Source organism: Pongo abelii, chromosome 19, assembly GCF_028885655.2.
Source record: "Pongo abelii isolate AG06213 chromosome 19, NHGRI_mPonAbe1-v2.0_pri, whole genome shotgun sequence".
Classification (NCBI taxonomy): domain Eukaryota; kingdom Metazoa; phylum Chordata; class Mammalia; order Primates; family Hominidae; genus Pongo; species Pongo abelii.
Genome location: NC_072004.2, coordinates 68,390,236 through 68,409,421, shown reverse-complemented (window position 1 = coordinate 68,409,421; position 19,186 = coordinate 68,390,236). Strand labels below are relative to the sequence as shown.

Genomic DNA, 19,186 nt, shown 5'->3' with positions numbered 1-19,186 from the left:
GATGCTGGTAACTGAGCACTGCATCATTTCTTTGTACACGGGAATGTAATTGTTTTTAGGGATGTGTATGATTCTCAATATAGCAGTTTCAAAAGCTAAGTAGGTATGTGTTTGGATTAAAATGAACTGAGTGTTCCCTTAAATTTTCATCTCTCCTTTCAGGGTTTTTTTTGTTTTTGTTTGTTTTTTCTTTTGTTTTGAGACGGAGTCATACTCTGTCTCCCAGGCTGGAGTGTAATGGCATGATCTTGGCTCAGTGCACCCTCTGCCTCCTGGGTTCAAGCGATGTCCCACTTCCAGCCTTCCCAGTAGCTGGAAGTACAGGTGCGCACCACCACGCCCAGCTAATTTTTGTATTTTCAGTAGAAACGGGGTTTTGCCACGTTAGCCAGGCTGGTCTCGAACTCCTGACTTCAAGTGATCCACCCACCTCAGCCTCCCAAAGTGCTGGGATTACAGGCGTGAGCCACTGTGCCTGGCCTATAGTTGCTATTTTTATCTTTTGACTTCGTGTCTTTACTTTTGTGTGTGTGTGAGTGTGTGTATGTTTTATATATGTTATATATATTATATATTTTATATATATTATGTTATATGTGTTATATAAGTTATATATATTTTATATGTATTATATATCATATATAATTATATATTTTATATGTATTATATATTTTATATATATTTATATGTAATATATATGTTTTATATGTAATATGTATATATATTTTTTAGACAGAGTCTCGCTGTGTCGCCAGGCTGGAGTGCAGTGGTGCGACCTCAGCTCACTGCAACCTCCGCCTCCTGGGTTCAAGCGATTCTCCTGCCTCAGCCTCCTGAGTAGTTGGGACTACAGGCATGCACCACCACACCCAGCTAATTTTTGTAGTTTTAGTAGAGACGGGGTTTCACCATGTTGGCCAGGATGATCTCGATTTTTGGACCTCATGATCCGCCCACCTCAGTCTCCCAAAGTGCTGGGATTACAGGCATGAGCAACTGCACCTGGCCTAGTTTCTTATATTTTTATTGTGCTTCTCCTATTTGAGAACAAATTATTCTTTGTGTGATTTTCTGAAACTGCATAGGCAACCTGCCTTAAGTTTACTATGTGGTGTGACTGGCCACAATTAGGAAGCTATACCTCGGATTCTAACTTAAGAGGAGATATTAGCGGAATCTGTTCTTTTTTGAACTTTTGTGTTTTCGGTTTTTGGTTTTTGGGGGGGAGTGGAGGGGTACAGAGTCGTGCTCTATCACCCAGGCTGGAGTACAGTGGGGCGGTCTTGGCTCACTACAACCTTCATCTCCCAGGTTCATGTGATTCTCTTGCCTCAACCTCCCGAGTAGCTGGGATTAACAGGTGTGTGCCACTATACCCAGCTAGTCTTTGTATTTTTAGTAGAAATGAGGTTTCACCATGTTTACCAGGCTGGTCTCAAAGTCCTGACCTCAAGTGATGTGCCTGCCTTGGCCTCCTAAAGTGCTGGGATTACAGGCATGAGCCACCGCACCTCGCCTCTTTTTTGAACTTTTGATTGAATCATGTCTTCTTCCCAGTCATGAAACTCCCTCACTTTCCTGGTCTTTTATTCCATAGGTTAATTTTTGTTGATTTTGGACTTTATTTATTATTATTTTTAATACTATGTTTTGTTTTGTTTTTTTTTCTGAGACAGAGTCTCACTCTGTTACAGCGGCTGGAGCACAGTGGCACAATCTTGGCTCACTGCAACCTCCGCCTTCCAGGTTCAAGCAATTCTCCTGCCTTAGCCTCCTGAGTAGCTGGGACTACAGGCACGTGCCACCACACCCAGCTAATTTTTGTATTTTTAGTAGAGATGGGGTTTCACTATGTTGGCCAGGCTGGTCTCAAACTCCTGACCTTAGGTGATCCACCCACCTTAGCCTCCCAAAGTGCTGGGATTACAGGCATGAGCCACCGCCCGTGGCCGATTTTGGACTTTCCATAACTGGAATCATACAGCATACACTCTAGTTCTGTATTTTGTTCTAAATGTTTGGAATTCATTCTTTTTGGATGTAGTTGAAATTTTTTCATTCTTGTTGTGTAGTACTAAATGGAATCTTCTTCCATCTGAATCTTGTTTAACAAAGGCTATGCTGTGATGAATGTTTGTGGAAGAGACAAAATATAAAGGTCTTATATTTTATTTCCCTGGAGTTTAAGTTCTAAAGACATTCAAGAGTAGTCAGAGGACCTTTAGAGTTAAAATGATTCTTTGGACAAAATCTTAACTAGTGCCATATTCTTTCACCAGGACGAAAATGATGATGATGATGACTGGAACCCCTGCAAAGCAGCAGGGGTGTGCCTCATGCTTCTGGCTACCTGCTGTGAAGATGACATTGTCCCACATGTCCTCCCCTTCATTAAAGAACACATCAAGAACCCAGACTGGCGGTACCGGGATGCAGCAGTGATGGCTTTTGGTTGTATCTTGGAAGGACCAGAGCCCAGTCAGCTCAAACCACTAGTTATACAGGTGAAGCTGAGGGATTTTTGGAGTAGAAAGTAGGATATTTATTGTTTAAACTTAAAGCATATCTTTATTTTTCAAAACAAAACTAAATTGTCATCTACAAAGATTATTTCTAGATACTTGTTTACTTTTAATGAGGGTAAAATATATTTCTTAGATTTTTAACTACATAAGTCAGCATGATCCAGAGACGTTTGAAAGAAGCCAAAAGAGAAAAGTCACCTTTAATTTCATTGCCCAGAAATACCACTCTTAACTCTGTATTTATCCTTGAAGCTTTTTCCTGTGTGCATGTGTGTGCAACAGGCTCTTGCTGTGCAGATTGTTTTATAACTTGTTTCTTCATTTAATACTGTGTTGTAAACATTTCCCGATAATTTTTTTTTGCACCTAGCACTGATTCCCCATAATTTTTAATAATGGCATTATTATTCTGTTCTTTGGACAAAATGTCCTTTATGTAATGAAAATGTTCTTATGGAAATGTTGTGCTTGTTTTGCTATTATAAGTCGTGCCATCGTACTCCAGCCTGGGCAACGAGCAAAACTCTATTTCAAAAAAAAAGAGTTTGTTATAGTTGAGTTTAGTGCTTAAAGAATTCAGTCTTTCTGGATATAGCCAGATGCCATCATAGCTGCATCCTGAGAATTCTAAGTATCTGAGTAATTCTTTTTTTTGAGGTGGGGAGGCGGGGGGATGGAGTCTTACTCTGTCACCCATGCTGGAGTGCTGAAGTGCAGTGGTGCAGTCTGGGCTCACTGCAACCTCCAGCTCCCCAGCTCAAGCAGTTCTCATGCCTCAGCCCCCTGAGTAGTTGGGACTGTGTGCCACCATGCCCACCTAATTTTTATATTCTTAGTAGAGAGACCGGGTTTCATCATGTTGGCCAGGCTGGTCTTGAACTCCTGACCTCAAGTGACTCCTGACCTCAAGTGATCTGCCTGCCTCAGCCTCCCAGAGTGCTGGGATTATAGGCATGAGCCATCATCATGCCCAGCCTCTATCTGAGTAATTTATTGCAGACTACTAAAAGCATTTACACCAAATTCTTAATATAAAACTCTAAACTGGAGTTTTGAAAGATATTTTCAAATATTTTGAAAGATGTTTCACACCATGTCCTGTAAAATTAAAAAAGTATCTTGGTGACTTTTTTGAGTTAAGCCATCCATCAGTATTTCTTTCTCTGGGGTAGTAGGTAACATGAATTTTAATCTTTGTTTTGCTTTGCTAATAACTGTTATATTTTCAGGCTATGCCCACCCTAATAGAATTAATGAAAGACCCCAGTGTAGTTGTTCGAGATACAGCTGCATGGACTGTAGGCAGAATTTGTGAGCTGCTTCCTGAAGCTGCCATCAATGATGTCTACTTGGCTCCCCTGCTACAGTGTCTGATTGAGGGTCTCAGTGCGGAACCCAGAGTGGCTTCAAATGTGTGCTGGGTAAGGGATTTTCTTCCTGGTGAGAAAAGGAGCTTGTCTGCGCCACTGGCAAGAAAGTAGAAGGTGTGGGAGAGAAATCAATCTGCCTCACTGGAAGGCTTTTTCTGATTTTCTTTCTAATTTATTCAATTAAAATGTGGGGGAGATTCCAACTGCAAGAGCCAGTGGGAACAGTTGACTTATGGTTACTGATTCCTGAACCACTTAGAACAGTCATGGTAACCCAGTGGGGAAACTATCTGGACTTGGGTTGCTTTCTTGAATTGCTTGGGGACAAGAAGTTTTGATTAAGGTAGAGAGTTTTTGGCTACAAGAAGTATCATTGCTGAGTAGAGGGCAAGAGGGAAGGAAGGTAGGCAGCCTAAATGCTGAGTCAGTATAGGCTAATGTAATTGGTTAAGGGGAAGAAGTTCAAATAAGGAAGGAATGAGGCTAAACGTCTTTCTGTGAAAGGAAACAGAAATGAAATGGCAGGTATTGTTGAAAGTACTCTGCTGCTTAGAGAGTTGTCAGATTATCAAATAGGTTGATGAGAGATGTCAGATTATCAGACAGGATTTCTGTGATTGGAAACAGAAGAAATGGCAGGTATTGGTGAAAGTACTCTGCTGCTTAGAGAGTTGTCAGATTATCAGACAGGATGAACAGAAAGTACAAATCAAATAAATAAATAGTTAGTTAAAAGATACCTGTAAAATGCTGTCTTGAGATGACCTTGGCAGAAAAAGTTGGAAGTTCACTGACACGGCCCAAAGTATCTTAATGAAAAATGAGATAATCCTAAGGTATGGGGTTCTTTCAGGATTAACATTGAACCTATGTGCATTTCAGGCTTTCTCCAGTCTGGCTGAAGCTGCTTATGAAGCTGCAGACGTTGCTGATGATCAGGAAGAACCAGCTACTTACTGCTTATCTTCTTCATTTGAACTCATAGTTCAGAAGCTCCTAGAGACTACAGACAGGTAACTGATATTTCACAGAAATGAGTGATGTCTTTGCATCCAAGTTCTGTTGCCTTCTGTGTGGAGGATATCTAGCTTAATCATAGAAGCATAGTGAGACAGGACAAGACTCTACCTTCTATAGAGAAATTAAAAGAAACCCACTGGGCGCGGTGGCTCGCACCTATATTCCCAGCACTTTGGGAGGCCAAGGCGGCTGGATTACCTGAGGTCAGGAGTTCGAAAGCAGTCTGGCCAACATGGTGAAACCCTGTCTCTACTGAAAATACAAAAAATTAGCTGGGCGTGCTGGCGCATGCCTGTAGTCCTAGCTACTTGGGAGGCTGAGACAGGGGAATTGCTTGAACCTGGGAGATGGAGGTTGCAGTGAGCTGAGACTGCGCCATTGCACTCCAGCCTGGACAACAAGAGAAACTCGTCTCAAAAAAAAAAAAAAAAAAAAAAGAATCCCATGATTGATTGATTGGTTTGTTTAAAGATGGAGAAAGAAATGCAGATTCCACCTACCTTAGAATTGTTCAGTTTACAGCTGAAATCTGAATATAGTGTAATTTCTCTACTTTCATTGTAGAGAGTAATTGATCTAGAGAGTTTCCTTCATTTTGCAGCATTGACAGTTAACAGGAGTATTTGGTTACAAGAGAAATGATAGTACTCATTATGAATTCGATTGCCACACCAAATCAATAACTACAATTTTTATTTTATTTATTTATTTTATTTTTATTTATTTATTTATTTATTTTGAGATAGAGTGTTGCTCTGTCGCCCAGGCTGGAGTGCAGTGGCGCAATCTCAGCTCACTGCAACCTCCTCAAGCGATTCTCCTGCCTCAGCCTCCTGAGTAGCTGGGACTACAGGTGCATGCCACCATGTCCAGCTAATTTTTGTATTTTTAGTAGAGACAGGGTTTCACCATGTTGGGCCGGATGGTCTTGATCTCCTGACCCTCGTGATCCACTTGCCTTGGCCCCCCAAAGTGCCGGGATTACAGGCATGAGCCACCGTGCCCGGCCAACTACCATATTTTTATATAGGATGAAGAACTTGGGGTAAATACAGTTGACTTAGAAACAAGCTTTTGACATGTTGTTTAAAGGGATTATAAGTTGGAAACAACCTTTAATGATTTATTTTTTGTGTAAGCTATACCTAAAGTCATGAGCAAAGTAAACCTTCAGGAAGAGAGCTGAGCACAAAATCTTACCTTTTTTTTTCCCTTTTTTTTTTTTTTTTTTTTTGAGACAGTCTTCTCTTGTCAACCAGGCTAGAGTGCAATTGTGCAATCTTGGCTCACTGCAACCTCCCGGGTTCAAGTGATTCTCGTACTTCAGCCTCCCGAGTAGCTGGTACTAAAGGTGCCCACCAACATGCCTGGCTAATTTTTGTATTTTTAGTAGAGATGGGGTTTCGCCATGTTGGCCAGGCTGGTCACAAACTCCTGACACCTCAGGTGATCTGCCCGCCTTGGCCTCCCAAAATGCTGGGATTACAGGCCTGAGCCACTGTGCCCATCAAAAATCTTCCATTTAACTAGTTCATCTCCATGCCTCTTTGAGATTGTATGTGAAGACATCTTTTTTAAATGAATGAAGAAAATTGGGGTATTTTCTTTCTTTCTTTTTTTTTTTTTTTTTTTTTTTTTTGAGATGGAGTTTCGCTCTTGTTGCTCAGGCTGGAGTGCAGTCTCAGCTCACTGCAACCTCCACCTCCCAGGTTCAAGGAATTCTCATGCCTCAGCCTCCTGAGTAGCTGGGATTACAGGCACACGCCACTACGCCTGGCTAATTTTTATATTTTTAGTAGAGATGGGGTTTCACCATGTTGACCAGGCTGGTCTCGAACTGACCTCAAGTGATCCGCCTGCCTTAGCCTCCTAAATTGCTGGGATTATAGGCATGAGCCATCATGTCTAGCCAAGAAAATTGGGGTATTTTCTTCATAGCACTTCAGACTACCTGTTAAATTGTTCACATGATTTTTTACCATTTCAAACCATTTTTTCCTCTATAATTTTAGCCCATTTCCAAAAGGGCCATTCTAAATTTTAACTGTCTGGAGACCATAATGAACATAGCCATTGGCTCAAAGGACTTGAAGATTTGGTTCTTGGATATTGTGTTTTCAAACTCAAACCAGGTCTGCAGTCATACCGGTTCCTGAGTTCTTATTTTTGGCAAGACATTGTCTATGTTCTTCCCTGTCCTTTTCAGTTGAGGCTTTAAGATTTTCGCTGTGTTCTTTACAGACCTGATGGACACCAGAACAACCTGAGGAGTTCTGCATATGAATCTCTGATGGAAATTGTGAAAAACAGTGCCAAGGATTGTTATCCTGCTGTCCAGAAAACGACTTTGGTCATCATGGAACGACTGCAACAGGTTCTTCAGATGGAGGTGAGACCTAAGAGTGCCCCTGACTATGGGTGGGAATGGGGCAGTACTTTGGACACCTAGGTCTATTTTCCAGACTGTTCTGTCTTTTTAGTGTTTAAGTATATATTTTCTCAGAAAGATATAAAGCTTATACAAAAAATATTGCACCTTAACGTTGCACCTTAACGTTAGCATTGCTTGTCATGTTTTACTCATCTGTGTGTTACACTATATGTATTATGGGTTTTTTGTTGTTGTTGTTTACTTTCCTATGTTAGTATTAGGGAAGATTATTAAATGGTCCCAGCAAAAGTGGAAGGTTTTCATATAGAGTACGTTTTCTTATTTTCTTTGTAGTCACATATCCAGAGCACATCCGATAGAATCCAGTTCAATGACCTTCAGTCTTTACTCTGCGCAACTCTTCAGGTATGGTGGTGCCTTATGACTTCTTAATAACTCCAGGTTAGAGAATTATTAGTATCTCAGTATGACAAGTTCGTGTACACACAGAACTCGAAAATGGTATAGATGATGCGGATCAGAAGCTGTTTTCAGAAGGCTTTAGTCTGTGATTGATCGATTGGGAGAGGAATTTCCCACCTGCCTTTCCTGTCTGTCTAGAAAGATTCAAATCCTACTTATTTACAGATGGTCTAGATGTAATCTTGATAAAATCAAACCAACTTGACGTCTCCTAATTCAACATACACTCATCAGACCTCTCTTCCTCACTCTTGTTTGTTTCAACTAACATCACTGTGTAGAGAAGGAAACTACTTAATGTGTGATGGTTCCTTCCAGATGTATAGCTCATTTGTGTTGGCAGCTTGAATGGTTTTGGTTTTTTGATTTTGAAAACCAAAAAACTCTTGGTTTTTCATTAGGTTATTCAAGCCTAGCTCAGTTGGATTTGGTTCCCAGCTATAGTTCACTTGACTAAAAATAAAGTCTTGAATTTGTACCGTCATCTTTTGAAACATTTGCTGTTTGACCTAATGTCAGTGACATTAGTTGAAACAAACAAGAGTGAGGAAGGAATGTTTGATGGGAGAAGTCAGGTTGGTTTGATTTTATCAAGATTATTTCTAGGTCATCTGTAAATAGGTAGGATATAGGAAGGGTTGCTTTTTGTTTGTTTTATGAATAAGAGCTCTAAGGTGATAGGGCCTTCTCTAAAGCTGAAGTAATTTAACTATCATTCTAGTAAGACTGGACTATGGAGGCTACCAGCAGGGATTTGTCAGACAGTAAGACAAACAAAATTGAGAGAACATGACCTTCTGCACAATGGAGGATCAGCTCACGTTTGTTCTGAATTGAGAAACAGGAGAAATGTTTATTGCTGATGATTGGTACTGTCAATGTTTTTGTGTATAAAAAGTACATTTGGCATTCCCAAAATTAAAAAATATCAAGGGACTTAATTGATTTTAAAAAGAAAAGGTATAGTGTTCTGATTGGGAGATTTGGAATCAACTGATCTTGAACTCTTATTCATTTCACAGAATGTTCTTCGGAAAGTGCAACATCAAGATGCTTTGCAGATCTCTGATGTGGTTATGGCCTCCCTGTTAAGGATGTTCCAAAGCACAGCTGGGTCTGGGGGAGTACAAGAAGATGCCCTGATGGCAGTTAGCACACTGGTGGAAGGTCGGTGAGAAATACTGTTTGGTCAGGGAATGTCTTTGGAATGTAGGCATTTCAGTGGCCTTAAATAATTGTCACCCAGGCTGGAGTGCAGTGGCACGATCTTGGCACACTGCAGCCTCGAAATCCTGGGCTCACATGATCCTTCCACTTCAGTGCCCCCAGAGTAGCTGGGACTAACAGGTGCACACCACCATGCCCAGCTAATTTTTATATTTTTGTTAGAGACGGGGTTTCGCCATGTTGCCCAGACTGGTCTTGAACTCCTGAGTCAAGTGATCCTCCTGCCTCAGCCTCCCAGAGTGCTAGGATTATAGATGTGAGCCACTGGCCCCAGCTTAATTTTGTATGTGTGTAAAGATAGGGTCTCACTATATTGCTCAGGCTGGTCTCAAACTCCTGGGCCCAGGCAATCCTTCTTGTCAGGGCATTAAAGAATTTTTGACTACAGAAAGCATAGTCCTTTTACTGGGGCGTGAGTCACTTCAAAGTCAGATTGAACTTAAGTGCACACCACTTAAATTTGTATAACTGCCTTGTCAGTCCATTTAAATGGGGAGCCAGTTTGCAACGGAGGTTGGCAGAGGTGTTTTTTGTTGTTGTTGTTGTTTTTGTTTTGTTTTTTTTTGAGACTTGCTCTGTTGCCCAGGATGGAGTGCAGTGGCACCGTCTTGGCTCACCACAGCCTCCACCTCCCAGGTTCAAGCAGTTCTCCTGCCTCAGCCTTCTGAGTAGCTGGGATTATAGGCGTGAGCCACTGTGCCCTGCTAAAAGTTTCTATTTTCTTTCCTGGTACTTGCCATCACCTGGTTTGGTTTGTAATGCTTTGGACTAATAAGATTGACACATCATGGTGCCTGGTATGGGATGAAATGAAACATTGAGCGAGTTCTATGAATTGATTTTCTGATTTTTACATGTCTGACTGCAAAATTGGTTTGGGGGAGCCATATCTGACTTAAGACTCTTTGAAGAGGCATTACAAAGCACTTTAGGAATCTGGAATGCCTTTTCAGGGGTGGCCTGTAAGTACATGGCTAAGGCCATTTACCTGAGGACCACTCTCCTTAGGACCAGACCTATTTTTGGCATAAACAGCCTGTGTCCAACTGGTCTGTCAACATGTGACCACTCCTCTGAAAGGGCAAAGAAGTTAATTTTGGCTCCTGGAGTGGCTGATTTGGATCTGAAGCCCAGTGCTGCTTTTCCTGGCTGTGGCTTGTTTAGCCCTTGATGGGATTGCCTAAGGACCCTGTTTTGAAGCTGGCCTGCAGAAAGGACATGCTATTATCAGATGAGGAGGTGGACAAGAGTCCGTATTGCTGGTTCAGCCCATTTAAAATTAACCTTGGCATTCCTTTAGGGCCATACCACTTTGTTGTATTAGCCAGAGTAAAGCCCTATTCTGTGGAGAGTGGGCATTGTCTCTGTGGCCTGCGAATTAGGGCCCTTCCAGCAGTAATAAATTTGGCTTATGCAAGTCTTTAATGTCTTCGTGATGGAATCGGTAACTAACGCACATTTCACCCAACCTGTTGAGTGGAGTGAGTACATTTTGGGAGAGGTAGGATGGGTTATTTTTGCCTGCCTCTGTGTTAACCCGTGGTGCTGTCATTGGCTAATAGCTTATTTCATTACAGTGTTGGGTGGTGAATTCCTCAAGTACATGGAGGCCTTTAAACCCTTCCTGGGCATTGGATTAAAAAATTATGCTGAGTACCAGGTAGGATGTGCTTTTCAAAATAGTATGTTCCCATTTATACCTGACAGTCACTGTAGTGCACCCAAAACCAGGTTCTTATAGCTTAAGTAGTTTTTCCTTATACATTGTCCTAAAAGGCAAGCTACTTTATTCATTGCCTGAACATTTGAACTGGAAGTAGTCCATGAAAAACAGGATATTAGATGCACCAGATAACGGTGGACAAGATGACTGTTTATTTGCCTAGACAGTACTAATGCAGGACCAGCTATAAAGTTGAGCTATTAGCGCCCTGGAGAGCAAGACTTTTTTTTTTTTTAATTTCATCAGTGATCTCTCTCAGATAGTCTTTGTTCCCTTCCTGCTATGTTGGTTGTTGAAAAATTAATCTTGGCGGAGGAAAGATGTTTTCTCCTTTAACTCTAGGTTCAAGTGATAAAAGCTCAGCAGCTAGTTAAAAATAATATCTTGCCCCAGCAGGCAGCCTTTTCTGTTAGAAGATTATTTCCTTGATTCTTGGCAGGTTTGTTTGGCAGCTGTGGGCTTAGTGGGAGACTTGTGCCGTGCCCTGCAATCCAACATCATACCTTTCTGTGACGAGGTGATGCAGCTGCTTCTGGAAAATTTGGGGGTGAGTATCTACACACAATCTAATTAACCAGTCTTCTTTGAAGAAATCAACAGTTGGAAAGATAGTTAAATATCGACAGGCCGGGCGCAGTGGCCTGTAATCCCAGCATTTTGGGAGGCCGAGGCAGGTCAGGAGTTCGAGACCAACCTGGACAACATGGTGAAACCCCGTCAGTACTATAAATACAAAAAAAATTCGCTGGGCGTGATGGCAGGCGCTTGTAATCCCAGCTACTCGGAAGGCTGAGGCAGGATAATCGCTTGTAACCGGGAGGCGGAGGTTGCAGTGAGCCAAGATCGCACCATTGCACTCCAGCCTGGGCAAGAAGAGCCAAACTCTGTCTCAAAAAAAAAAAAAAAATCAGTGACAGGGAGCTGTAAGTTTCTAGAACATTGGCTTTGGGCTTATAAAGAGGGGAGTTGTTCATTTCACAGATGATTCTGAAGAAAGATTGTAAAGTTAAAGGAATGTGTGCTCTATTAGAGATTTTTAAAACAAAACAGTAAAATGCAAAGGAAAAGTAAATACAGTTAGTTGTTCCTTGACTTATGATGGAGTTAGGTCCCAATAAACACATTGTAAAGTGGAAAAATCATCAAAACCATCATGAGCAGGGGACCATTTGTATATTATACCTCTCTCCAGAGATAGCCATCATTAATTATTGTACGTGTGTTCTCAGACAAGTCACTTGATGCTTAAGTCAGCCTCCTCGTGTAAAATGGGAATACTAATACCTGGGCTAGCTTCTTAGAGTTGATGTGAGGTGCAAATGGGAAAGGTTTTGTAAGCTATAAAGGACCATCCAAATATTTAAAATCAATAGTTGCTTGTTAGAAATGAAATTTTTGTGAATTTTTGGACCAAACAAGTTTTGACTTAATTCACTTTTCCTTTTGTTCCTTGTCAGAATGAGAACGTCCACAGGTCTGTGAAGCCGCAGATTCTGTCAGTGTTTGGTGATATTGCCCTTGCTATTGGTGGAGAGTTTAAAAAATACTTAGAGGTTGTATTGAATACTCTTCAGCAGGCCTCCCAAGCCCAGGTGGACAAGGTAAGCTTAAAGCTATCTTGGCTGTTCTTTAAGTCTAGCTCTAATTGGAGGGACTATTGACAAACATGCAGCTAAAAGTGATCAGTATGATGTAGGTTCTGTTCTTTGTGTCTTACAGTCAGACTATGACATGGTGGATTATCTGAATGAGCTAAGGGAAAGCTGCTTGGAAGCCTATACCGGAATCGTCCAGGGATTAAAGGGGGATCAGGAGAACGTACACCGTTGAGTATACAACCCAGTTCCCTTCGTCCACTGGCCAATTTGCACTTAGCCAAATGGGCTATGTCTGTCATTCTGTAGCTCGCTTGTGAACCTAGTGCCTGTTGCTTAAAAGGCTGGGAGAAGGGGGAGCAGTGCCCTAATGAAGAGAGTGGCTTGGGGAAAACTGTAGACTATTGTTTTTGCTCTGCTTCTTTCTTTTTTTTGTTTTGAGACGGAGTCTCACTCTGTTGCCCAGGCTGGAGTGCAGTGGTGCAATCTCGGCTCACTGCAACCTCCACCTCCGAGGTTCAAGCAATTCTCCTGCCTCAGCCTCCTGAGTAGCTGGAACTATACACATCTGCCACTATGCCTGGCTAATTTTTACATTTTTAGTAGAGGCAAGCTTTCACCTTGTTGGTAAGGCTGGTCTTGAACTCCTGACCTCAAGTGATGTGCCCGCCTTGGTCTCCCCAAGTGCTGGGATTACAGGCTTGAGCCACTGTGCCTAGCCTTTTTTTATTTTTTTATTTTATTTTTATTTTTTGGAGACAGTCTCACTCTATCACCCAAGCTGGAGTGCAGTGGAGCGATCATGGCTCACTGCAGTCTTCATCTCCCGGGTTCAAGTGATTCTTATGCCTCAGCTTCCTGAGTAGCTGGGACTACAGGCACACACCACCATGCCCAGCTAATTTTTTTTTTTTTTTTGTATTTTAGTAGAGATGGGATTTCACCATGTTTTGCAGGCTGCTCTTGAACTCCTGAGCTCAGGCAATCTCCCACCTTGGGCTCCCAAAGTGATGGGATTTCAGGCGTGAGCCACTGCACCCAGCCCTCTGCTTCTTTTTCTCATATTTCTTGAGTATTGCAAGGGATGGGATTCAGCAAAAATGTTGGGGGGAGGAAACCCAACATAAATGCTTCCTGTATCAACCATGAGTGGCAGGTCCCCTACCCCTTTCCCATCCCCACAAGCTAAATTGGAGGATTGGGGAGTCAGAATTCCCGTTACTTGTTCTTGTTGCTGATTGGGGAAATTTTTTTACTTCACCCCACTTGGTATCATTAGCTCAGGAAAAAGTTAAATTTGTTTCTTCTATATTTGCCTATAGGAAGAGGAATATTTGTCTCTTCTGTCGACTTGAGGAATGACACATTAATCAAAGGAAGAATAATTTGATATAACTATATGCATCTAGTTATCCAGCTTGTACCTTGTATGATGGGGTATAATAGTTGGAAATTTTGAAAAAGGATGTAGTCCTGCTACATGAGGGACAGCTGCATCAGACTTTCTCTTTTTTTTTCTTTTTTTTTGAGATGGAGTCTCGCTCTGTCGCCTAGGCTGGAGTGCAGTGGCGCAATCTCGGCTCACTGCAAGCTCCACCTCCTGGGTTCACGCCATTCTCCTGCCTCAGCCTCCTGGGTTGCTGGGACTACAGGCGCCCGCCACCACGCCTGGCTAATTTTTTTGTATTTTTAGTAGAGACGGGGTTTCACCGAGTTAGCCAGGATGGTCTCGATCTTCTGACCTTTTGTAATCCGCCCGCCTGGGCCTACCAAAGTGCTGGGTTTACAGGTGTGAGCCACCACGCCCGACCAATACCTTCTCTCTCTTTTATAGCGGATGTGATGCTGGTACAACCCAGAGTAGAATTTATTCTGTCTTTCATTGACCACATTGCTGGAGATGAGGATCATACAGATGGAGTAGTAGCTTGTGCTGCTGGACTAATAGGGTAAGTTATACCCTGCTTCTAAGAGCTGAATAGAATTTCTCACAGAAAATGAGAAAACATGGAGTAAGGAGTTTTGAGAGTATGGCGGATGGCAACAATTCACTTCTTTGGCACAGAGATTTCTTTGTAGAACTTTTCATGTCCTGTTTTGAGTGTTCACATGATAGTTTATTCCAGACCCTCAAGGTCTCTGTATTACACCCCATTAAACTCAACAATTGCCTCTGTCTAGTGACCTCTACTGAGGGTTTTATTTATCTTTGAAATTTGCTAAGAAACCCATAGCACTGGTTTGGAAGGCTCAAAACATGATACTGGTATGGGGCTAGGAGCTCATTCTCAGCTGTGTTTGTTTTGCACAGGGACTTATGTACAGCATTTGGGAAGGATGTACTGAAATTAGTAGAAGCTAGGCCAATGATCCATGAATTGTTAACTGAAGGGCGGAGATCGAAGACTAACAAAGCAAAAACCCTTGCTACATGGGCAACAAAAGAACTGAGGAAACTGAAGAACCAAGCTTGGTAAGATCTTGCCTCCACTGTCCTCTTTCTTCTACTTCCTGGAGGAGGGAGGTATGTTTTCTTTAGGCCGTTCTGGCAAGCACTGCCTTCTGGCATTTTTTTTGTTTGTACTTTTTCGCATGTAGGTGCTTCTGAGTCAGGCAGCCTCAGTTTTTCCTTGAGCCAAATGTTTGACTCCTCATAGTGATGGAGAGCAGAACTTTTAAAACTGGAATTCACTGAAATTCCCAGAGTATTTTGGGTCCTAATAAAATCATCAGTAATGTCATTTCCCCCTAATTCTCTTCTGTTTTCTATTCCTTTCCTCATGCCCTATTCTTTCTTTACAGCAGTGCTTTTAGACGTTGCCTAGCTCTAGAGAAGATTTCCAAAGTCAAATGTTTTTGTGTGTGTGCGTGTGTTTTTCTTTTTGAGACAGAGTCTCACTGTCGCCCAGGCTGGAGTGCAATGGCACAATCTTAGTTCACTGCGACTGCTGCCTTCCTGGGTTTGAGCAATTCTCCTGTCTCAGCCTCCTGAGTAGCTGGGATTACAGTCACATGCCACCACACCCGACTAATTTTCTTTTTTTCTTTTCTTTTCTTTTTTTTTTTTGGAGGCAGTCTCGCTGTGTCACCCAGGCTGGAGTGCAGTGGCGCGATCTCAGCTTATTGCAGCCTCTGCTTCCCAGGTTCAAGCAGTTCTCTGCCTCAGCCTCCTGAGTAGCTGGGATTACAGGTGCCCCACCACCACCACACCTGGCTAATTTTTTGTATTTTTAGTAGAAACGGGATTTCACCATCTTGGCCAGGCTGGTCTTGACCTCCTGACCTCGTGATCCACCCACCTCGGCCTCCCAAAGTACTGGGATTACAGGCATGAGCTACCATGCCTGGCCCAGTTTTTGTATTTTTAGTAAAGATGGGGTTTCACCATGTTGGCCAGGCTGGTCTTGAACTCCTGACTTTAGGTGATCCACCCACCTCAGCCTCCTAAATTGCTGGAATTATAGGCTTTTTTTTTTTTTTTTTTTTTTTTTTTTTTATTTTTAGTAGAGACGGGTTTTCACCATGTTGGCCAGATTGGTCCTGACCTCAGGTGATCCACCTTTCTCGGCCTCCCAGGTGTGTACTACCACACCAGGCCTTGGCTCCTACTTTGAAATGCAATTTTATTTGTTTGGAGACAGAGTCTCCTCTGTCACCCAGGCTGAAGTGCAGTGGTACAATCATACCTCATAGAAGCCTCCAGCTCCTGGGCTTAAGTGGTCCTCCTGCCTCAGCCTCCCAGGTGGTTGGGACTGCAGGCAAGCAGCTCCATGACTGGCTAATTTTTTTTTATTTTTTAGAGACAAGATCTCCTGTTGCCCAGGCTGGTTTTGAACTCCTGGCCTCAAGGAGTTCTCTCTCCTTGGCCTCCCAAAGTGCTGAGATTATAGGCTTGAGCCACTGCACCCAGACTGAAATATAGTTTTAATTTCTTTTCCTCTTAGTTATCTTACTCCACAGATCTCAGTAAAATTGGCTCTTTGAGTTTCCCTCCCACCCTCTGATGTAGGTGTTAATAAGAGCGGGTCAGTGGCACATAGGACAAGAAGAGTGTCAATCCTTGAAATGTTGACAAATTCCATTCAGGCCTAGGAGCATGTAATTGTAGGAGTCAGCATTATTGGCTCTGTTGGGTATATGTGATCTCAAAGATTGACCTTTTTTTCCATCTGTTTTCAGATCTGTTACCATTGGGATGATAACCTGAGGACCCCCACTGGAAATCTCCAATCTTTTGAAAAACCTGGAAGTGAGGAGTGTGCACGGATGCTGAATGTTTGGGAATGAGAGGATGAGTGAGTGAGGCTTGAAAACACACCACATTGAAAATCCTGCCACAGCAGCAGCCGCAGCCGCCAACAGCAGCGCTGTTAGTGAGCTAAGTAAGCACTGACTTCGTAGAAAACCATAACATCGGCCATCTTGGAAAAGAGAAAAACAATGGAGTTACTTATTAAAAAAAAAAGAAAGAAAGAAAGAAAGCTGTCTCTTCCCAGGAGAGGCTAGAAGTAGCTTTTCTGTCTTTTGGCCGGTGCCGAGTGGAATGCCTGGTTTGGGGGAGGAGGAGGGACTGGGTTCAGCTGTGGTGCTTTGTTGTAAAAGGCAGCCTGGCCTTTGCTACTGAGGAGAAAGATGGAGCCTGGGTCTCAAGCCAACCTTCGCTGTACCTTTGCCACATGGTACTGTATGCTTGCCAGCTAGAAGGAGGGTGAGGGATTTTTTACAGTCTGAGAATGAGTGTGTGTGAGTGAGGCGGTATCCACATTCTCAACTTCAAATCATTGCAGTTTCTTTTTCCCAGAAAACAAGGGGTTAGATGTTGCATTTCATAAAACTAACCGAAGTTCTGTCTACTGATGCAGCACAAGAGATGTAAAAAAAAAAAAAAAAAAACAAAAAAAAAAACAACAAAAAAAAACATACACAGAGGAAAGACGCTCTTTAGGTTTTGTTTTTTGTTGTTTTTTGTTTTTTTTTGGTTTTGTTTTTTGTTTTTTTTACTCTAGGGAAAACACTGACGAATGGTCAGAGCTCCTATCCTGATCTTTTCATCAAGGCGCCTTTCCTAATATGGTTCAACTGTGAATGTAGAAGTGGGGGGGAGGGGGGAGAAAAAGAAAACTCTGGCGTTAGAGGATATAGAAAAATATAAGTACAATTGTTACAAATAACGCAGACTTCAAAAACAAAAAAGTCACAACCCAAACAAACCAAAATTTAAATGATCAGAATTGGCAGCACAAAGAAAACGCCCTCTCCTGACTTGTATTGTGGCAGTCTGAATGCCCCCAGAAAATTGTGCCAAAGAGTTTAGAAAAATAAATATACAATAAAAGTAAACACATACACACAAAACAGCAAACTTCAGGTAACTATTTTGGATTGCAAACAGGATAAATTAAATGTTCAAACAATCTGATAAAATAACCATTTGGAAACTGCTTGGCCTTCTGTTCTTTTATTTGATTGACTACAATGCGGTATTGGTCTCTTGCTGCACTTCAAAACCAACCAACAAAACAAACAAAAAAAAGTGTGTGTGTGTGAATACACAAACACACTAACTAGAACTCTTGTGATGAAAATGGCACTTGAAAAGGTTTTATTTTTCCACTGAAGTTGAAGGTTAATAAAATGGTGTCAAACGTCCCCTGGTCACACACTTTAATATTTTTTTAGAAGTGTGATGTGGTATGATTACCGTAAATCAGACTTAATTATTTTCCCTTTTACAAGAAAACAGGGCATCCTGAATTTTAGAGTCTTTCAGCAATAAGAAGGGATGTTGGTGAGCTTTGATCCTCTTTTGCTTTTGCAGTTGTTAGGAGTTTTTGCTGGCATTTTGAATATGCTGCTTTCAGAAAAACCAAGGAAGTTATAAATTGCTTCCTGGTCCTTAGAGGACTAAAAACAAGACCCTCATTCCCACTTTCATTTCCACTCTAGCAAAAAGTATGGGCTTGTGTTTTTCTCCAACTCCTCATTTATATCTTCCCTTCCATGTCCAAGCCTTCCATTCATAAGTGGGATTGGCTCAGTTTTGCCCATCCATATGGCAGCATCTCTAATAGCTCTTGTACAGGGTATCAGATATTGTGCCTTTTGGTGCCAGGTTCAAAGTCAAGTGCCGATCTATGAACCAGTGTACAAAAAAAAAAAAAAAAAAATCCAGGTATTTGAAGGAGAGACGCTCCATTGTGAATAAAGAGCTCATACCAGCTCCTAAGCCCTATTAAGAGGCCTGGTCCTCTAATGCCTTGTTTCCATTTCAGTTGTTCTTTGAGAGACAGAATGATGTACTAACCATTCCTGATTATTAGATAGGGTTGGGTCAGGGCTTAGGGAGGGGGCAGAAATATTGGGGATGGAAAAAAAATCTGATCATTCCTCAGTGCTACCCATTTCTGTCCTGTGTGGGCTGCTTAGCTAGACAGCAGGAGAATAAAGTACACCGAGAACCATAATGAAAAAACCTTCCGTGTGTTTTGTCATGTTTTGTTCCAGGGAAGCAGTTGATGAGTGCTGTTACTAATGCTTTCTCCCAGATCCATTCAGTGGTGGAGAGGAGGAAAATGGGCTGGTTGGATGTGGTCTTGGTGCCTTGCAGTTACTCTGCACTGGTTATGCATTTAATCCTCCTCTTTTCTAGTTAACCTTTTGCTAGTGGATTTTCCATAGTCTGGGTATTTGTCCTTAAATCAGTTATACCACCTAAGGCAACTGGATGCAAAATGCATTCTGTTCACTCACTGTCTGGGCCTTCCCCACCCTAGTCTTGGCACATTCCTTCAAGAATGTAGTTACCGTCTGCTTGGGAAGATGTCAGTGCAAATGTGAAGAAAATGGGCGTCGGACTAGGCTTTGGTTTGCCA

General features: G+C 42.1%; 1 protein-coding gene across 2 annotated transcripts in view; it reads left to right on the top strand.

The window, feature by feature from the left end:
• Positions 1-18,786, top strand: part of KPNB1 (karyopherin subunit beta 1) — a 34,735-nt gene extending 15,949 nt beyond the window's left edge. For both annotated transcript variants that reach the window (XM_024235028.3, XM_002834232.6), the window contains 13 exons: positions 2,280-2,504; positions 3,755-3,946; positions 4,778-4,908; positions 7,157-7,304; positions 7,641-7,712; positions 8,792-8,936; positions 10,574-10,656; positions 11,159-11,266; positions 12,177-12,320; positions 12,439-12,544; positions 14,149-14,263; positions 14,626-14,787; positions 16,494-18,786. In XM_024235028.3, the coding sequence (XP_024090796.1) occupies positions 2,280-2,504; positions 3,755-3,946; positions 4,778-4,908; positions 7,157-7,304; positions 7,641-7,712; positions 8,792-8,936; positions 10,574-10,656; positions 11,159-11,266; positions 12,177-12,320; positions 12,439-12,544; positions 14,149-14,263; positions 14,626-14,787; position 16,494 (1,632 nt within the window). In that variant the 3' untranslated portion in view covers positions 16,495-18,786. The remainder of the gene's footprint in view (positions 1-2,279; positions 2,505-3,754; positions 3,947-4,777; positions 4,909-7,156; positions 7,305-7,640; positions 7,713-8,791; positions 8,937-10,573; positions 10,657-11,158; positions 11,267-12,176; positions 12,321-12,438; positions 12,545-14,148; positions 14,264-14,625; positions 14,788-16,493) is intronic.
• Positions 18,787-19,186: the final 400 nt, after the last annotated feature.